Source organism: Lepidochelys olivacea, assembly GCF_965140295.1.
Source record: "Lepidochelys olivacea isolate rLepOli2 genome assembly, chromosome: 6".
Classification (NCBI taxonomy): Eukaryota; Metazoa; Chordata; order Testudines; family Cheloniidae; genus Lepidochelys; species Lepidochelys olivacea.
Window position 1 is genome coordinate 70,861,571 of NC_140416.1, and position 20,654 is coordinate 70,882,224.

Genomic DNA, 20,654 nt, shown 5'->3' on the forward strand with positions numbered 1-20,654 from the left:
GCGACAAGTGTCATATTTGCAAGTCCTTTAACCTAGGATGAAGAAGGAGTGTGAAAATTGCCTAAGGGCCCTCCTAATGGAGTCAGCACTCACTCAGGCAGTCTGACTCCGCACCGAGCACCGTTGCCTCCATACACAGTGCTCCGCTGGCACCGTTCACGAGCCAGCATCGGTCTCCCTCCATGGTCATGAAACGGAAGAAGAATGTGAGGGGACTATCTCCTACCTTCCATTACCAAAAGGAGAGGGCTGGGGGCAAGCCAGGGCAGGCAGGGACACTTGGGGGAGGTGCGCGGGGGCGGCAGGCAGGGTTGGGGGAGAGATTCAGCCCTGAAAATTGGTGGAGCCCGGCTCCCTGGGCCCTGAATTTGCTGGAGCCTGGGCACCACGGGCCCATACAACTCGCCACCCCTGACCACCGACATGGATCTGGCAAACACTCTTGGTGCTGTCGCTACGCCAAACGGGAGGACTGCAAACTGGTAGTGTCGGGGGGCCCACTGTAAACTGGAGGAGGAGACTCTCATGAGAGGGGTCCCTGAAGAGGGATGGGGAAGGTGGGGGGAAGGGGATGGGGGGCAGAAAGGAACTGGAGGAATTAACCCTGCTCCACTGTACTGAGGACCCAGCGGTCCAAAGTTATAGCCCTCCAGGCAGGGAGGAGGAGGGAAAGGCAGTTGGAGAACACAGGGAAAGATGAATCTGGGGAAAAGTCTGGTAGGTCGCCCTCAGGTGCACTCTCAAAAGGACTGTTTGGCCCCTTGCTTGTCACAGGTCGAGCCTGACTGAGCAGAGGGCAGAGGCGGGTGGCTCGGGTTGCGCTTATAGCCCTTGGCTTGTTTGTGGGGCTGATCCTGCTCAGGCTGGTTATCATGATTGCCCCGGCCTGGCCTGGCCAGCACTGGTTTGGCATGCTCATGAACCTGACAGCGGCCCCTGCACAACTGACCAGATCTGCTATCACAGGACCAGGTCGGCTCTTGCACCCCAGCCTCGTGTTCCTCTACCTCTCGGCGTGGATGCTGTTTGGCTGAACCTGGAGGAGCAGATCTGCTCGGATGAAGTCCAACAGGTCCTCCCAAGGAGTAGGAAACCCTCAACCAGAGTGACTTACCTGGCCAAATAGACAGCGTTTTCCTGCTGGGTGTCCAAGCATGGCATCTCTCCCTTGCACTCTTCCATATAGTCTGTTTCATCTCAGGAACCAGGGTCTGGCACACACTTCCATTAGAGTGCATCTCTCAGCCATCTCCGCTTTTCACCCGCCAATACAGGGCCAAACAGTGTTTTCTCATGACGTGACAGTCAGATTCTTGAGAGGCCTTGAGAGATTCTTTCCGCAGGTACGAACCCGTCCCACAGTGGGATCTTAACTTGGTCCTCTCCAGGCTCACAGGCCTGCCCTTTGAGCCACTGGGCTCCTGCTCCCTTTCCCACCTGTCATGGAAGGTTGCTTTCCTGGTGGCAGTGACATCGGCAAGGCGAGTGTCTGAGATTAAAGTCTTGATCTCAGAACTGCCATATACAGTTTTCTACAAGGACAAGGTCCAGTTGAGGCCCCACCCAGCCTTCCTGTGGAAGGTGGTATCTACCAGGACATCTTCCTCTCGGTGTTTTGTCCTAAGCCACACAAGACCAGTGAGGAGAGGTGGCTGCACGCCCCGAATGTCCAAAAGGCCCTGGCTTTTTACCTAGAGCATACCAAGCCTTTCCATAAGTTGACTCAGCTCTTCATCACCACAGAGGATAGGCAGTGATGAGCTGCCAAAAGCTGAAGAACCGGTTTCTTCAGTCACACCGGGTCTTTGGTGGCACTGAAGGACCCGCCGCCAAAGTGCTGTTGAAGACCCGGAGTGCCACCGGGTGAGTAAAAATTGCCTAAAGTTAACCATGTGCTTAAGTGTTTTCTTGTTACAGCATTCAAAAACTTTCTAGTTGCCTCACAGCACACTGTCTGGTTCCTTGTATTCTTTAACAATCGGTTCTAAACCAGCTTCAAAATTTAACAACTGGTTCACGAGAACTGGCTCCAGCTCACCACTGAGTATAGCATGAAGGGCCTTCCGGTGTCCTCGCAGAGGATTTCCAGCTGGATCACATCTTGCATACAGTCCTGTTACGATCTGGTGGGGGTCCAGCCACTGCCGATTGTCAGAGCCCACTCAGTGGCCTTCCTGGCGCACAACACTATCCAGGACATCTATAGAGCTGCGACGTGGTCCTCTGTACACATGTTCATGGCACATTATGCCATCACTCAGCAGGCCGACACTGGCTTCGGCAGAGCTGTTTTGCAATCTACATGTTCACAAAATCCTACCCGCCTCCAGGGGTACTGCTTGGGAGTCACCTAATGAGCAAGCACTCGAAGAAAAAAAGACAGTTACCTTTTCCGTAACTGATGTTCTTCGAGATGTGTTGCTCATGTCCGTTCCACAACCCGTCCTCCTTTAACCTCCTTCCCCACTGTCGGAGTTTCCAGCAAGAAGGAACTGAGGGTGGGTGGAGCCAATAGCGCCCCTTATACCGCGCCATGTGGGTGTCAGTGCAGAGGGTGCCAGAGCCAGTCCCCTACAGATACTGCTAAGGGAAAAACTTCCGGCACTGGTGCATGTGGCGAGCGCACACACCTAATACGGAATGGACAGTCTCGAAGAACACCAGTTACAGAAAAAGTAACTGACTGTCTTTTTTTTTTTTTTTTTAAACAAACGTCATCAGCATGGAAGCATGTCCTCTGGAATGGTGGCCAAAACATGAAGGGGCATAGGAATGTTTAGCATATCCGGCACAAAAATACCTTGCAATGCCGGCTATAGAAGTGCAATGCAAATACCTGTTCTCACTTTCAGATGACATTGTAAATAAGAAGCAGGCAGCAGTATCTCCTGCAAATGTAAACGACCTTGTTTATCTTTGCGATTGGCTGAATAAGAAGTAGGACTGAGTGGACTTGTAAGCTCTGAAGTTTTACATTGTTTTGTGTTTGAGTGCAGTTATATAACAAAAAAACCTACATTTGTAAGTTACGCTTTCACAATAAAGAGATTGCACTACAGTACTTGTATGAGGTGAATTGAAAAATACTATTTCTTTTATTTATCATTTTACGGTGCAGATATTTGTAATAAAAATATGAGCACTGTACACTTTGTATTCTGTGTTGTAATTTAAATCAATATATTAGAAAATGTTGAAAAACATCCACAAATATTTAATAAATTTCAATTGGTATTCTGTTGTTTAACAGTGCCATTAAAACTGGGATTAATTTTTTTAATTGCGACTAATTTTTTTGAGTTAATCGCGTGAATTAACTGCGATTAATCTACAGCCCTAGTTCAGAGCACACTCCTGAACTGTTAATGCGTGTCACCAGGATCCACAGGGACTGTTAGTCCACAGCAGGCTAATGTATGGTATATTCACACCCCAGCTTGTTGCAAACTAATTGTTCGTGTAGACAAACCCTAAGTGGATGTTAACATAAATTTTAAATTTAAATTGAATATATGCACAAAATTCCTAAAGACTTTAACATGAGCTATAGATTTAAATAGAATATTAAAGCAATTGGATAATCTTTATATAGTTTTGCAAGTCTTATGAACACAATACGTGTTCATATGAAAATTATTTAATCTTTATCACTCTAGAACAGGGGTGGGCAAACTTTTTGGCCTGAGGGCCACATCAGGGTTGCAAAACGGTATGGAGGGCCGGGTAGGGAAGGCTGTGCCTCCGCAAACAGCCTGGCCCCCTCCCACTTCCCACCCCCAGACTGCCCCCCTCAGAACTCCCAACCTCTCCAACCCTCCCCCCCCCGCTCCTTGTCCCCGATCACCCCGACCCCTGTCCACACCCTGGCCCCCTGACAGGCCCCCTGTGACCCCCGACCCATCCCTAACTGCCCCCCCAGGGCTGCACAGCCCCCCCGGGGACCCCACCCCCTATCCAACTCCCTTGCTCCCTGTTTCCTGACCGGCCCCCACCCCCGAACCTCCGCCCCATCCAACCACCCCCTGTCCCTTGACTGCCCCCTGAGACCTCCTGCCCCTTATCCAACCTCCGCCCCCTTACCATGCCAGCGGCAGGACGGTTTATTGGAAAGACTGAGAGGTGGGCGGGTGCAGGCTGCACTGCCCGAGCGGCAGCGAAGGGGAGACAGCGGGGGGGAGGGGCCAGGGGCTAGGCAGGACAGTCCCACTGGCCGGATGTGGCCTGCAGGCCGTAGTTTGCCCACCTCTGCTCTAGAACCTTAATCCTCTTTAAAAATCTCTACTGGCTAGAGATTCCAAATACTAAAATAAAGTGGGAGGTTACAAGTTAATTTTTAAATGAGAAAATTACTGTCAAGAATAAAGAAAAGGAGTACTTGTGGCACCTTAGAGACTAACAAATTTATTTGAGTATAAGCTTTCGTGTCATGTCAGGGTTCCTTCCCCACTCTGAACTCTAGGGTACAGATGTGGGGACCCGCATGAAAGACCCCCTAAGCTTATTTCTACCAGCTTAGATTAAAACTTGCCCAAGGCACAAGGCTTATGCTCAAATAAATTTGTTAGTCTCTAAGGTGCCACAAGTACTCCTTTTCTTTTTGCGGATACAGACTAACACAGCTGCTACTCTGAAAACTGTCAAGAATGTGATTTTCATTTTAAAGGTTTTTGTAATGAAGATTAGTTATCTTCAAACATTTATATGCTTAATTTTTAAAAGGTTCATCTATAATCTATACAGCAAAATCTTGATTTAGTGTTGAAGGATATCTGCAGTTCCTTTGATTATCCATACTTATTCAATGCATGAATGTTAGTACATGAACCTGTTCCAGATAGGTGAAGATGGAATAATCAAGATTATATTGTATATAACTAGCTATAAACTGGTATGTTTTCTCTTTATGCCTCCATCCTTACCCAATCCTGGCAACCAATATATTAAAAAGGTTTGTGGCTTGTAAATTAATTTGATACAGGTGACTTTTCTTTATCACAATCTCACTACCAAATTTAGATAATTTATATTGATCACACTCCTCCACCACACTTGTAGAAAGGGAAATTATCTCTGATGTCACAATCCTACCACTCACCAAAGACATCATAATCCCATCTCTGAACAAGATGCTCATAGGGCAACTGTGGAGGGGTAGCTACACCTTTTCAAACCTATGCATCTTTCACAGATACAAGCCAGCGGGAACAAATTAACAAAGGCCACTGCTGTACTCGGTTGGGGGTTGGAAAACATTAGTAAAGCAATAAAAGTGGGGGTGTTCTGTTAAACCGTGGAATTGTTTTTTAAGCCTTCTTATAATACTGTTTTTCCATAGGGTAAGAAATCTCCAAAACAGTTGGCTTCTTACACAAACAGGTAGGAGAGCTACTGTTTAGAATCTGAGGGGGAAAAGGGGCAAAACTATCACTTTTTAGAACTGTTTCTTGGATCTTTGTTTTAAAAATACTAATAAAAACAAGAAATTATTTGAGATCCTTGTACTTCTATATAGGGTCCTTCAAAAGCTTATAGGAATAGTAGTGGTCAATAACTCCATTGTTGGGGTGGATTTTAAGTTCTTTCTTGGGAGCTTTCTGCCATATCAAAGGGAAAGCCATCAGATTAGATCCAATGTAGGAACTCCGCTTTTGAGGGCATAAATCAACCCTTCAATTTTGTTGCTTGAATTATTCTCATTCCTGGAATACTACATATGGGCCTTCAGATAAATACAGGGAGGGATATTAACAGAAGTTGTCACTATGCAAATGACCTAATTAAAGTCTTAAAGCTTCAGAAAGATAGCAAATTACTGTTTTTGGAAAATAAAATCATTTGATTAAAATAATCTTTAGATTTAAGGCTTAAATCCATTAAAATATCTTAGTGTTTAATGACTGTGAATTATACATAACATTTTACTTGATTTCTCATGAATATTCTCTTGTTGCAGAACAACAGTTGGACAAACTGTGACCAGCTCCCCTTTTCTTTTCAAAGTAGTATATTGTAAAAGAAAAGTTCACTGTTATACTCCAAAACCTTGTTACAGAAAAAAACAGTTCCCTAAAGTCAGGGGCTGTGAAATGGCAAATAAGGAAAATGAACTGGCTTGTGCAGGTAATCTGCCGGCAAAACTACACGACAGTCATACGCTTTTATTAAATGCCAGTGATTCTGGCTCCGCTCAAACACAAGGTCCCTCATCAAAATACAGTGGATTTTTTTCAGAGGTAAGTCAAGTTTGCAGAAGTCTTTCTTTTAATACAGTTGATGCCGATCACCTCAGTCCATTATTTTCATTTTGGTTTTATTACATTAGCTGCAGATGCTTTTAAAGAGACTGTAATTAGTCTTAACTTATGGACCAATAAAAGAAATGAACGTTAAGTGAGTGTTTTGGAAGTAAATTTCTGCCAGGGAATGAATGGGTGGGAAGCAGATGAAAAACAGTATCCTTCACAGGAGTATTTGACCAAACCCTGTGAATGCATGTAGTGTCACTTCTTGTAATTGGCTCAGAAGGCCAGATAATTTGTATGCCATAATAAATTTTAATGAGTGACCTGAAAGAAAACCATAATTAAAATCACTTAAATGCTGAATGCTGTCCTTTTATATTTGTGTAGATTCTCTGCACTACTTCCTAGGTGACCATGTATTGAGAGATGTGGGTGACGTAATGCTGTAAACATCTTCCAAAGTGTTTCTCTGTTATTAGTCAAAGATGTGTTGTAACTAGGTACATAAAAGAATGTATAGGTTTAAATTACTGTATAGGGACAAGATTTTCTGTAATGAGTTCTTAAATAGGCTCCTAAATCCTTGTTTAGACATCTAAATAAGTACAATGACATTTTTTCAAAATTGCTGGACATCAAGCAGGTCCCATGGAAATCTGAGAGATTTGCAGGTGCTTGACACCTCTGAATGTCAGGTCACTTACTTAGATATCTAACTTTAGGAACATTTTTTAAATGGTGGACCAGAGTAATAAATCTATTTGTGTTGCATTTTTTTTTATTAAAGGGAAACTTATGAGCTGTTATTGGTTTAAAAAAGATAATAATACTTAGTGTTTTGGACCTCTGCATTTGAAGATTACTTGATTTACCTGTATTACAAAAATTTAAAATTCCTTCTACACAAATAAGATTTGTCACCATTTGGCTAGAAAAACTATGTCAGTGTAATTATATTGCAGGAATTCATTGTGCAATAACTAACCAATATTTAAGTTTGAAAACCTTTTTGTTTCTTAAATACAGGTTTCCCAGGACCATGATACTATGGCACAAGTTCTTTTTAGTAGAAATCTGAGACTGAATGTAGCTTTAACCTTCTGGAGAAGGAGAAGTATAAGTGAACTCATAGCCTATTTAGTGAGGTAAACTGAGTGGTCTGTTTTTTAAGTTTTTATTTTTTAAATTCTTCTCCAATGCAGTAGCCATCCCAAGCCTGCTGCAGCACTGTAAACTTTATTTAACTTGAAACAACTTGTAACTTAGCTACAATTCCTGATGTTTTTTTTTAAAATTAATCCTAGTGGAATTACACAGTATAAGATAATCAACTAGTAATCTAACCTATTTTTCCTTAATGTCTCTAGGATACAGGATCTTGGAGTAGTGGTAGATTGCCTTCCGGTACTTACTAGCAGGTAAAAAAAAAAAAAAAACCAGGAGGAGGGAGTTTGAACAAGGTTCAAATGAATTGATCCAAGTTCATGTACTTTAACATTACTTTATTTTAGTTTACAGGAAGAAAAACCATATATTTCAGTTGGCTGCTGTGTAGATCTATTTCCTTTAGTAAAATCTCTGCTTAAAAGCAAATATGAAGAGTAAGTATCAAAATGAATCACAATATTAATATTTTATATCAGAACCTTCAGAATGGTTCAAAAGAATCATTCCCCACCAGACTCTTGGTCATGAACTCCTCCTCCAATCCAAAGTGAATAAAGTAGTCTTCATGGGCGCTGATACACTTTTCTTCCCTTCAACTCCCCCACAGAAGTATCTCAGCATAGTAGTGGATCCTCCTGCTGTTCACTTCCCCACTGCTTCCATGCAGGAAGCACTCTGCAGGGATTACTCTTCTGGTGTAAATCCCTATCCCCGTTTCCTCCAGGCCCAGTCCCCGAGTGGTGCAAAAAGCGCAAGTTTTTTTGTTTTTGTTTGTTTGTTTTTAGCCAAGGGTTCTCCACAGCTGCAGAGGAGGAAGCTGTCTTTGCCCTTGTTTCAAAATGTATTCACAAACACTAAAATCTTGTAGACCCAGCACCAAAGTCTTGATTCCAAGTTATGAGACTACTTGATGGAACATTCTGATGCAGAACATCTTAACATCCTTTATTATGTGAGGTTGCCTCATCATTTCAAAGTAGAAAATACATAAAGGAATTAAAATGTGAAATGATTTTCCTTCATGATTTTTCCAATTGCGTTGTCACCTTCTGAGCTTTATAATCTTTTAGTTAACCCTCAAGTAAAAGGGAGTCTGTTTACCTCTCCTTTCAGTTGGTGGATATGGTGTCCATCTGCACCAAAGGGAGGGTAGGTACATAATATCTAAATATGTTATTACAGGTATGTGATAGTTGGTCTAAACTGGCTCCTAGCTGTCATTAAGAGATGGTGGTCAGAACTGTCTGCACACATGGAAAAAGTAAAAGATGGGTGAGTATGATATCATGGTATTGTCACTCATTACTGTAGTAGTGTAGTTATTCAAAAGCTGCATTAAATTTATTCAGACTGTTTTGTCCTATCATCACAAGGCTCAGATATGTGTTCTCCCAAAATGAAAAAGCTTCAGGCAACATATAATAACGTGAAAGTAAAAACTTCACTTCTTCAAGTGATGGTCTCTACGTGTATTCCACATGTGGGTATGCGTGCACACCATGCGCCTCTGTCCGGAAGCTTTCTCCAAGCAGTGTCCACTGACCCACACATGTGCGATACGTCTCCTCATGCTCCTGACAGAGGAGGGTATATGTGGCAGTGCAGGCCGACACCACTCCAGTTCGTTCTTATTGCCACATTATCTGAGTCGAAACCCGTATTCCTCCTTCACTCTTATCCAGATAAGAGAGTTGCCTTTCACTGTTGTAAATAGTTTTATACTTACAATAGTTAATATAGTTATTTATGGTTGTATGACTCAACCCCTTGCCACCCAGAGACTATGCCGAGGATCTCAGGCTTCAAGAACTGCATTTCCTGCCCTTGTTCCTTTTTCATCAGTGATGAGCATCAACAGTGCCTATACTGTCCGGGAGAAACACTTTGCCAAGATGTGTGCAACATCTATAAGCCCTTCCTGTTCAGAACTTAAGAGGCCTTTGATCTCCGGCTTGGCAAGTTCCTACTGGAACAGGCAATGAGGCCACAGATGCACTCAGATCCTGGCCAAGGAGACCCTCCAGTCCAGCAGCCTCCACATGCCTGAATGCAGAATTACCAACTCTGATGAGCAAGGACAAGTCCCACCACACGAGCAAGAAACACCCTCATGGGCACAACAGCAGATCCTCACAGCAGACAGCTCATAAGAGACGCATTCCCTCCCTGAGCTGTGCAAGGTCAGGTGAGATGTCACAAGCAGATCCTGCGGAACCAATGCCAGAGACCGCCCCCAACCCGGCCGGAGGGTAAGACTAAGAAGAAGTAGGATCTCTCAGGACCGCCAGTGGCCTCAGTACCAGGACACTTAGCGTGCCCATCTATTACTGCAGCTCTGGATACTCCATCAGTGCCACTTTACCACCACCTGCATAGGACTATGGAGCCGGATTCCCTCTGGAGTCTCCATGGGCACTATGCAGACTCAGACATTCTTATCTCCAGAGGCGGTGATCCTGCCATACTTGCAGTCCGCACTCCTCTCGAGCCCATCCATTCTCCAGGACATCCCCACACCAGAGGACAAACTGCTGCTCCTGCTGCAGGAAAGGCCCCTTCCATGTTCATTGGACTGGGACCTTCCAGTACCAATGGTCCTGCCGTTTCCACTGGAACGGTCATCTGACTCTGAGGAATTCCAGGACTTAACTCAGCTAGTTTCGCCTTTGCCTCACAGGAGCCTAAACAGGCAGCTGAAGCAACCCTACCCACCTGGCTAGGACCCCTGAGGGAAGCCTGGTATTGCTTCCCCATGGACCCACCCAGACCAATGGACCACGCGTTCTGGCCCTACTGGAAATGCTGGGACCTGTACTACATATTCCCAGCACCATTTCAAGGTTCTTATCGTGCCTCTCACACACATCAGCCTGCTCCGTCAGTTTATGAGGAGGAAGACGTGGAACCAGTGCCACTGGTTCCAACTGGAGCCACCTCATCATTAGCCGAGGCAGTCATCCATTTGCCGCTCTGTCCGCCAGATGATCAGCAGTACCATGAACATCTGCAGCGGGTGGCTACCAACTTGCAGATTCTGCTGGAGGAAGTCAGGATCCTCAACAACATCTCCTGGACATCCTCCAGCCACTGGAACTCTCCAGAGTGGCCCTCCCTATAAACAAGGCCATCCTGGAACCGGACAGTGTGACACACTCCAGCATCACGTGCCTCCACCCCCGAGGGATGCTACTTCGGGCCGGCTAAAGGCCCTTTCATCGGTGGGTCTGCAATTCTGCATAGTGAACTACCAATCTGTGCTAGCGAAGTACAACTTCAACACGTATGGCAGGCTGGCAGAGTTTAGGGACGAGCTCCCTGTGTAGGATCAGGCCCAGTTCCAGGCCCTAGTGGATGTGGGGAGGCAGGTGGCAAAGGACACCCTCCAGGCAGTAGTGGATGCCAGCCAACACTGCTTCCCGTTCCTTAGCCACCGGACTAGTGCTGCGCAGGGATCCGTGGCTTCAGTCTCCGATGCTAACCACCTGATTGCCAGTCATCTTCAGCAGCCATCTTCCCTTTTTTGCCCACAGTTGGGGCAAAATCACCACAGACAGTTAGGTACTGGAGATCATCCATCACAGATGCTCCATAGAGTTTCTTTCATTCCCACCTGACCCCCTTCAAGGGATCCTTCCCATCAGTTGATTCTTCAGCAGGAAACATAGTGAGATAGAGAGTGTCCCACTTCAATACCAGGAAAGGTGATTCTATGCACCATACTTCTTCCTTCTGAAAAAAAGCAGAGGGTGGATACCAATCCTATCAGCTAACTACATTAATCAGAAAGTTGAAATTCCGCATGGTTACATTGTCATTGATGATCTCCTCCCTCCAAGAGGGAGCTTGGTTCACAGCTCTCTACATGAAAGATGCACGCTTCCATATAGACATCCACCTGTCTCACAGGAAATTTCTTCGTTTCATAGGGGGACATCAACACTATCAATTTCGCATCCTTCCCTTCGGAATAGTGACAGCACCATGCGTCTTTTCGAAGGTATTTGCGCTCAGAGCGGCTCGGATGAGATGCTGTTCCCTTACCTGGACAATTAACTCCTTGTGGGACATTTTTTACAACAATTTTTCTCCACTATCCAATCTCTTAGAAGACTCTTGGCCTCCCTAGGGATCTGTGTGAATGAAGACAAGTCCGTTTTACCACCCATGCGGACAATAAATTTTATTGGAGACTGGACTTAGTTGCTGCATAGGCCTTCGTCCTAGCAATGATGAGCACCCTGATTGCCTACATTTGCAGCAAACCCCACACAATAGTCAGCTAATGCTTCTCTCTTGGGGCACATGGCAGCCTGCACCCATGACGCCTCTTGCAAGACTCCACCTGTAGTGCCTACAGACCTGGCTCCACCTGACCTACAAGCTGACCAGGGACCACACCGACTCCAGAGTCGCTGTTCCGTTGGATGTTCTGACCTCTCTTGTTTGGTGGTCCAATCCATCAAGGTCATGATCAGGATCCCCTTCAAGCCTCCCACTCCGAAGGCCACCATCATGATGCCCACCTGAACCACTACATGGTGCAGGGCACGTGGACACTGAGGGAAGCCAGGTTACTCAGGGCAGTCCGTCTCTCCTGCAAAGCCTTCCTTTTCCTCATATATGATCTCCACATACAAATCCTTTCAGACAACATTGCCATGGTGGTCTGCATGAATAAGCAGGGGGCAGGAGGAGACCAGATCTCGTTCCCTCTGCTCAGAGTCGATCAGACTGTGTAATTGGTGCATCAGAAATTAGGTTACCATACAGGCTCTGTATCTTCCAGGCACCCAGAATTCCTTGGCAGAAGCACTGAGCAGGACTCTCCACAATGGGAACTACACTGACCACCCTCTTCACATGGTGGGGTATTCCCACCTAGGACCTCTGTGTCATATGTGAATCAGAAGCTCCCTATGTATTCCTTAAGGGACACCATGGGAAGAGACTCTCCGGGAGCAGGAGAGCATCCCCTTGAGATGGGCGACCTTCAATATGCCTTCCCTCATTCCCCTGTTGCCTCAAGTTCTCAGGAAGGTGTGTGGGGACAGAGCCACATCATCCTCCTAACTCTCTACTGTCCCTGACAGTTCTGGTTCACAGACTTCCTGAAGCTCTCTACCCAACTATTGGTCAGGCTCCGGTTGTTACTGGATCTTCTCACACAAGACCAGGGCAGACTCAAACATCCTCAGAGTCTGGTGTTTGGATGGGCATCTGACATAGACTGTGCGTGTTCTGCCCAGATCCAGCAGATCCTTAACCAGAGCAGAAAATAATCCACCAGAACATGGTATCAGGCAAAGTGGCATCACTTTCTGGAGTGAGCCTACTGCCACCACCATTCCCCAGACATGGTGACCATCTTTGTCACCCTAGATTACCTCCTTTCCCTGAAAACGTTGGGCTTAGCTCTCAGCGTGATCCAGGTGCACCTGGAAGCACCTAGCACCGTCCTCTCTCCCCCCAGTGGACAGATGCTCCATCTTTACGCACCCTACAATGGTACTATTCATGAAAGGCCTGCTCAAAATCTTTCCACTGGTTCCAGTGAGGTGTGGATTTGGCAACCTTAACCTCATCCTGTCAGCCTTCACAAGACCACCTTTCAAACCTTTGGCAACCTGTACCATGACCCACCTTTCCATGAAAGTGGCATTCCTGGCTGGTTGCTATCACTTCAGACAGAAGGGTCAGTGAACTAGCAGCCATGATGGCAGACCCCCTAAATGATCTTCCACAAATGAAAACTTTCATTGAGACTACACCCCAAAGTTCTCCCCAAGGTTGTGTCAGAATTCCATCTCAACCAGTTTATTCACTTATCTGTGTTCTACCCAAACCACACGCCTCCCCACAGACAAGAGATTACACTCCCTCGATGTCAGGCGGGCCCTGGTATTCTACCTACAAAGAACTAAACCCTTTCAAAAGTAACCAAGACTCTTTGTGGCTATGGCAGCAAGATCAAGGGGCAAGCCATATACTCACAGAGGATCTCTCAGTGGGTCTCAGGCTGCATACTGATATGCTACAAAATATCAACCCCCTCCCACCCTCCGAGGGTGTTACAGCTCATACTGTATAGGCACAGGCCACTTCTTTGGCTTCGTTAGCTGTTGTTCCATGGCAAGATATCTGCAAAGCCACAAGTGGTGTTCTGTACACGTTTACAACACACTATGCCCTGGATCATGAGATGAGCTATATTGCAAATGGCTTTAGCATCAGCCTTCTCGCACTCAACACCATCCTGATCAGTGCTCGCAGGTCACCCACGTAGGGACCATCACTCAAAGAGAAGGAGGTTACTTCTTGTAAGTAGAAGTTCTTTGTGATGTGTGGTCACTATCTGTATTCCACTACCTGCCTCCTTCCCTTCTGCTTCGGACTCTAATACACTCTGGTAAAAGGAGGAACTGGAGTGGCATCAACCCGCGGTGCCCCTTATGTCCTCAGTCAGGAATGCGAGGAGACATACGGCTTATGTGCGGGTCAACGGACACTGCTTGGAGAAAACTTCCGGACTCAGGCGCATGGCGTGCATACACACCCACATGTGGAATGCAGATAGGGACCATACATCTTGAACGTCCAATTACAGTAAGTAACCTCCTCTTATGTGTTTTGTGACTCTTACTGCTGCACAATATTGCATGATCTAATTACTTTGTCTGACTTTTTTAAAAATAAGTTGATTTATTTTTGTGAAGCAAACAGTGTTCTTCAAAACTTTCATTTTTAAAGGTTCTCAGTGATTTTATATTGGAGTCTTAATAAATGCAAAACTCATACATGAAAGTAATACAAAAACTGGTGAACTTCACTTTAAACAATAAGTCCAGAAGTCTACACTCTGTCTTGATCTTGCCACTAATGTGATGTAGAATAACGTTCTCTAATACATATCTACCGTAAAACACTTGTTACCAGAGTGATATTCAGATAAATAAAAAGTGCACTTGTGACTGTTTCTCTTCCAGAAATATTCAGATTTTAAAACAACAATTAAGTGGATTGTGGGAACAAGAAAATCATCTAACTCTGGTTCCAGGATATACTGGTAATATAGCTAAGGTAATTTGTTTCCAGTGATGTTCAGTAATCAGTGTAACACTGAATATCCATCTAACTTGACATCAAATATGTATGCATCCCACAAGTGTTACAGGATGTAGAATCTTCAAAATATTTTTCATTTAATGTTCATATAAATCAGAAAAGTTTTTGGTTGGAGAAATCTCAAATGTCTGCTTTACAGTTTCATCTATTAGCAGTGACATGGGGATCTAGTTTGGCTTTCCCATAAACATTTTATTTAAAAAAAACAAAAACAAAAACACATTCCTCCCAATTGGGGAGAGAAAGATATGTTAGGTTGTTTTTTTTATCTGATACTAGTAAGGCACTTGGATATTAGTATAAAAACCTAGATAAGTAGGCAGAATATGAAAGGAGAGAGGTGCTTCTTTAAATATTGACATACCAATATATGTGTACTGCAGGATCGAGAATCTTAAATACCTGCTGCATCTTTGGGTTTAAGTGTTGGGTGGCTGGGCAAAGAGAGAGGGTAACAAGCTTGATAGTTAAAATGTTTCAGGGCTGAGGAAAGAAGCCCACAGCTTTCTAAAGCATGCTAAATGTCTGCCTTCCCCTGCTGCTTGTTCATTGCAACTCTTCACCCTAGTGCAGTGACAGGCCCACTGAGGAGACAGGTGCCTGAGCACCCAATTCTGCAGGCGCTGCTCTTTGCACTCAGAGCTGTAGGACCATGTATTCCTCACACAAACCAATTTGGGATCAACAGGGCTGCACCTAGCCAGAGCCCTCTTCCCAGGAAAGCTCTGACATAGATCAAGTATGGGAAAGGAGGGAGGGTAGGCATTGGCTCAGCTGCATGCTTTGAGCAGTGGAGTGAAAGAGGGGTTCCTGAGTCCAAGAAAGAGAGTAAGAGGACAAACCTGGGAGGGGAGGAAGTTTGCACTGACTAATATTTAGAAATGCATAGCTGTGAGCTTTTCATATAGTACTTACACTACCCACCAAACAGCTTTTCACTAGCTGCTTGTTCATTGGAGGGGAAAAAATGGAGATGCAGTGACTAGTATTTACAAAAGACTATGCATTGTATTGTGAGGTAACAGTGTTGGTGTTTGCTTATAGTCAGGACCCTTTGTAGAATTCATCTCTGTCATAAAATTCTGTTCCCGTATCTCAGCTTTTTTAAAAAAAAAAAAAACTTAATGTTTCCAAAATTACCTTGGCTACCATAAAGGATCAGAGTGTAAGTCAGTTCAGTGTTGTCTTCATGAGTCTGCAGATACCCCTAAAGCTATTACGTTAGGCTATGACCTACCTCATTTATCTCAGTTGGAACTTTGTGAAGTCTACAATTCCATGATTAGGGAATTCGCCGTTTTGCTGCATCCAGACTCCTGATATCTTTTGTTTTCCTGCCCTGTTGGGACCTGTCTGTAGCTGCACTCCAGCTGTCCCCACAAGGAGTGCATGCTCCCTGCAATGTTCCATGTAGCCGGGCAGCAGGGGGTCAAGGAGGCAGAACTGGAGTCCAGATTGCAGCCATGGAGTCGTAGGAGGCAAAAACAATTTAAGCTGGTCAACTGAGCTACCTGAAGAGCAGCTCAGCAACCAAAGTCCAGAGATGAGCTATTGAAGCTGGCTACAAACACGTCCCCTTTCTGTGCCATGTGCGGGGAGAAGGAAGTTCTTAGCCCACCTGAACAACACTGAGGAGCAGACACCCAGAGAGTGGAGCTAGGATGCCTGGAGAGCATAGCAGAAGAAGAAAAATATTGTTGAAAATAGTCTAGTAATTTTACATCATGAGTATTTTCAGCTATGTGCCATAGATGTAAGTGTGCATGGGGGAGAAGGGAAATAGACCACATTGATGTTGCTGTGGAATTTGGTCCCAATGTGCTTTTCAGCAGACAGGGTCCTGCCTATACTTTACATAAACTGGAGCCTTACTTTTACTTGTTCTGTGTTTGTACAGCACCTTGTGCAAAGGGCTCCTGGTCCATGACTAGAGCTCTTAGGCACTACTGCAGTGCAAATTACAATATCTTTGTAGTATACTTTGAAATGATTACAATATGCATCCTACCTTATGCATTCTTTATTTCAGCATTGAATTAATGTGACTAACTTTTTTCTTCTTTCTCCTTTTCAGGATGTAGGTGCTTATCTATTACAGCTACACTGAGATGCTTGGAGAACTGGGGAGTGCATATTTGTCTAAATAATCTTTTTAAATATCCCTGGATTTATACACTATTTCCAAAATATATCTCTTCTAAGAACTGTTGGCAGAAGAGGAATGGACTTTCAAAAACTGTTTAATGAAACCACTAACAAAATCCTAACAATCTACTTCACATTGAAGTGGAAAAATGCCTAATAGGAGCAGCTTTTACTTCAATGAGGTGAAAGTGCACTATGAAAACTATATGCCTTTGCTGTATTTGGGATTTGTTCAGTTACTTGGTAAAGTCATTTTAAGTGCTGCTGTGTTTCACTGCAATATTGCATAAAGGAATATAAATTCTATCATCACGAAGACAAAACTGCAGAACCAGTTATAAGGAACCAACAAGACCAATCACCACCATAAGAAGGTTTTAAACTGTTTCACAAGAAAAGTTAAAATGTGCAGCTATCTTCCAGTTACGTTGAAAAAACTTTGAAATGTTTTAGTATCTTGTTTTAATCAAACTATTAAAGATGGTTTTTGTTTGCACTATTAAGAAACTGTATACAGCAAGATGCCTTAATTACTGATGTTCGAAAAAGCCAATTTATTAAGATACAAAATATATCGATTAGAATCAAGACATGATGAAAAACTGCTCTAAAAATCAGGGGTTCACACTGTGTAAAACTCACTTGTGAAGCATTTGCACATTTTTTTTTTTAAATCAAATCAATGTTTCCACTATATCTGTTCTTTGGAGAATCGTCAGATGCGTATGACATAATTAGCATATAAAAATACCTGAATTTGTTTGGATAAATGCTTATTACAAATGTCAACAGACTAGTGAATTTATACAGCTAACACTTTTTTTATTGTATGTGGATTTGTAATATATTAATCTTCAGTTCTATATCATTTAAACTACACAGATGAGTAAATGTATTAAATGTTTCTACTGTTTTTCCTTTTGAAGCTTAGATAATTTTACCTGTTTTCTTTTTTCCTAGAACAACTTTTTCCACACTACTTTTTATTATGGATATTTATATCTACTGCTCTAGAAATGTTTACAGCCAGAATAGACCTGTATTTTTTCAGATCTAACAACTTATAGGCTACCTCCTCTAACAATATTTAACACATGGCTTTTACAAAATTAGTTGTTAAAAGTCTGTTTTTTTTCCTGATTAATTAAGATAAATTCAAGCTACCTTAAATCTAAATGGATCCACAATGGAACAAATTCAGTAGCACAGTTTACAGCTATATTTTGTCTTACTGATTGTGATATTTTCGTTTAACCACTATAACTTAACAGCTATGGAAAATCTTGGGGGTTTTAGACTGGCAACTTTCTCTTCTATTTTGAAACGAGTGACCATGCTTGTCCAAATGAAATTCTATGAAGTGCCAACTGTGCACTTAAAACAGAAGCTGAAATGTAGATCTATAGCATGTACCCAGCCAATGACTACATTGTTTTTGAATTAAAAATATTATGGAAGTTGTCTTCATGCTTAAATCAGCAATTATAATTACTGTAGTAGCTTAATAGGTGTGCTTTTGCAACTCTGCACAGAAGGGTCTATTGCCAGTCTTTTTTCTTCCCCTACATGGATAGGGGCCCCTCTGCTTTGCAAATAAAACAACTAGAGTATAAATTTTCACTGTGGGAAGCGTAAGGCTCTAGAGTATTACTTCACTTTGAGATTAATCTGCATGATCATAATCACTAACTTTCGAGGGCTAAGTAGAAAAGTGTCTTCTCAATCTGATGTTTATCTTTGTATAGGTAAATACCCTTTAACCCGCCAAAGACTCTGAACATCTCAACAACACGATCATCCTAAGGAACAAGAGATTTAGAGCAGCTCCCAAACTTGACATTGCTCTAGGACAACTTCAGATATAATTGTGGAAGTTGCATTTACCTGTTGACATCATCCAATGATCTTTTTCTTATGAGATGTTATTTCTAAAGTAGTCCTTAGTTGGATTTTCTTCACTAATAAGCTTTTGTAATTTATTCAGATTACTGTAACTAATAGAATTAAAAAGTTAATTTGAACCAAAGTTCTCCTTTCACTAGAAGAATTGAGTGCCATCTATAGAAGTTTATCAAGAAATGTAATTCATGCTCATGTAATTTTGATACCAAATTTCCTGCTAAAACTAGTCACTTTTCAGTGCGTTAACCGGTGGTATAGAACGAATTCTTAGAGACACTGTAAAGTAAAGATGTTCTCACGCCCCTTACTGCTCCTCTATTATGCATAAAGATGATCTTGAAATTCCTTTCTTTTGATTTTTGTTTTGACGTGCAATTGTGAGAGTTTTTGAATCACTCTGCAAGGTTAGTGAGCTCTAAAAGAGATTAAAACTGTCAGGTTTTCTCCTAGATTTGGTGGCAAGAAAGAAAATCAACCTCAATAAATGGAAGCCTTTCAGAGGGTGACTACAATAATTACTATAAGTAAAATGCACATCTTTTAGTCAGTATCCAGCTTGACTATAGTAACAAAGGCATTGGTTCCAAATGAATGTTGCAGATGGTCATTAGTCTCACCAGATTAGTTAAGAGGACAGTGGTTGTCTCTTGTGGTATCCCTTGTGCCAGCAGCAAAGATAAGACTTGTCTGGAGAACCAACTTAGGCAAATGATTTGTAAACAATGTATGTCTTTCCACAATAAGTTCTGTTTCTGTGGCATTTATAAGAGTACAGTATTAAAAATGCAGTGTCTTTCACATCCCTGCCTTATCTGAATGAGAGCATATCTTAATTTGTGACTGGTAGGGAGCTACTGGACTGTGAAATGAACAAAATTCTTGGTCATTGGTATCAACAGAATTCTAACCAAAGCTTCATTTATCAATCCAGCAAAATAAATAAATATATATAGACTGCTTTACTAGTTAAATGTGTTTTAAAAAAAAAAAAAGTGGGGGAGGGGCAGCTTAGTTGGAAGTGTCTGGTGCCTACTATTTGCTTTTCACAACTGGCTGGGAATGGGTTGTGCTATAATGGAATGTACTGTGTCTAATGTCAAGTCAAAAAAGTGATACAATGAGTAAAGATGTCAGAATCTGTATAAACTTATAAAATCCTTGTGTAGTGACTGTCTTAATTTATCTGTTCAAGAGTCATTACTGGACCAATGAATAATTCAGTGAGAAAAGAAACTTCCCCCCACTCTCTCTTGCCCGCAGTTGATACTTATTGGTCAACTGGAAGACTCATTATTGTGCCATTTCTTTCCCCTGGCATCTTTTTACTCATAGTAGTTACTCAAGGTGAACTGCAGCTGGTAAAAAGAAATAGTGAGCTTTTGTCCTTTCACTTCTTTAATGTTTTAGGCCTTCATACACTTGCTTTACATACAAGATTCACTGAGGAGAAAACTTTGCAAGTGCTGGATTAAAGTTTTGGAGTTCATGTGACAAAAGCATGTATCTACTTGAGGATTAAGGCTCTCACACAGATATGTTTCTTTATATTACATCCCTTGATATGAAATTAATGAGGTCTGAAAAATGAGACTTCACATTGGAGAATGTTCTTTCACTCCAACGTTCACAGAAAGGGCTTGAGGCTATCTTACTAAGAGTTTTGACATGAATTGCAAAACAGCTTGCTTGTTCCCTAAACTGAAGATGGAGAAGCCCTCAGGCAAACTTTGAACTGTGCAAAAGCAACTTCTCAAAGAACCACTTTAAACTGTTGGTATATGAATTCATGTCTAAGTTCTACTAATACTTTGCTGACGACTGAACTTGGAAAAAGCCAAAGTGGACACAAAAGAGTGCTTTACTGATGCTGTATAACTCATTTTGAAGGAGCTAAGTGAACATACCTTTTCCTAAATAGCAATTAAAATAGTAACCATCTAGAAGTGGAAAACCCTTAACTCAAAGGGTAGATTCTGTAGCTTACATCTTCCTAATATCATAGATAAAATATTTTTCCTGTGGTTTTGGTATCCCAAAACATAACAGACTGATTTCTCCAGGAGTGTGTTTACGAGG

The 20,654-nt window shown here is 42.8% G+C and overlaps 1 protein-coding gene across 1 annotated transcript in view; it reads left to right on the forward strand.

The window, feature by feature from the left end:
• The window catches only part of KATNBL1 (katanin regulatory subunit B1 like 1), a 51,463-nt gene extending 31,727 nt beyond the window's left edge, over nucleotides 1-19,736 (forward strand). Inside the window, exons 3-10 of the mRNA XM_084631718.1 lie at nucleotides 5,336-5,376; nucleotides 5,954-6,233; nucleotides 7,269-7,387; nucleotides 7,610-7,660; nucleotides 7,754-7,843; nucleotides 8,592-8,681; nucleotides 14,393-14,486; nucleotides 16,606-19,736. Of these exons, the coding sequence (XP_084487844.1) occupies nucleotides 5,336-5,376; nucleotides 5,954-6,233; nucleotides 7,269-7,387; nucleotides 7,610-7,660; nucleotides 7,754-7,843; nucleotides 8,592-8,681; nucleotides 14,393-14,486; nucleotides 16,606-16,638 (798 nt within the window). The 3' untranslated portion in view covers nucleotides 16,639-19,736. The remainder of the gene's footprint in view (nucleotides 1-5,335; nucleotides 5,377-5,953; nucleotides 6,234-7,268; nucleotides 7,388-7,609; nucleotides 7,661-7,753; nucleotides 7,844-8,591; nucleotides 8,682-14,392; nucleotides 14,487-16,605) is intronic.
• The last annotated feature ends 918 nt before the right edge of the window (nucleotides 19,737-20,654 follow it).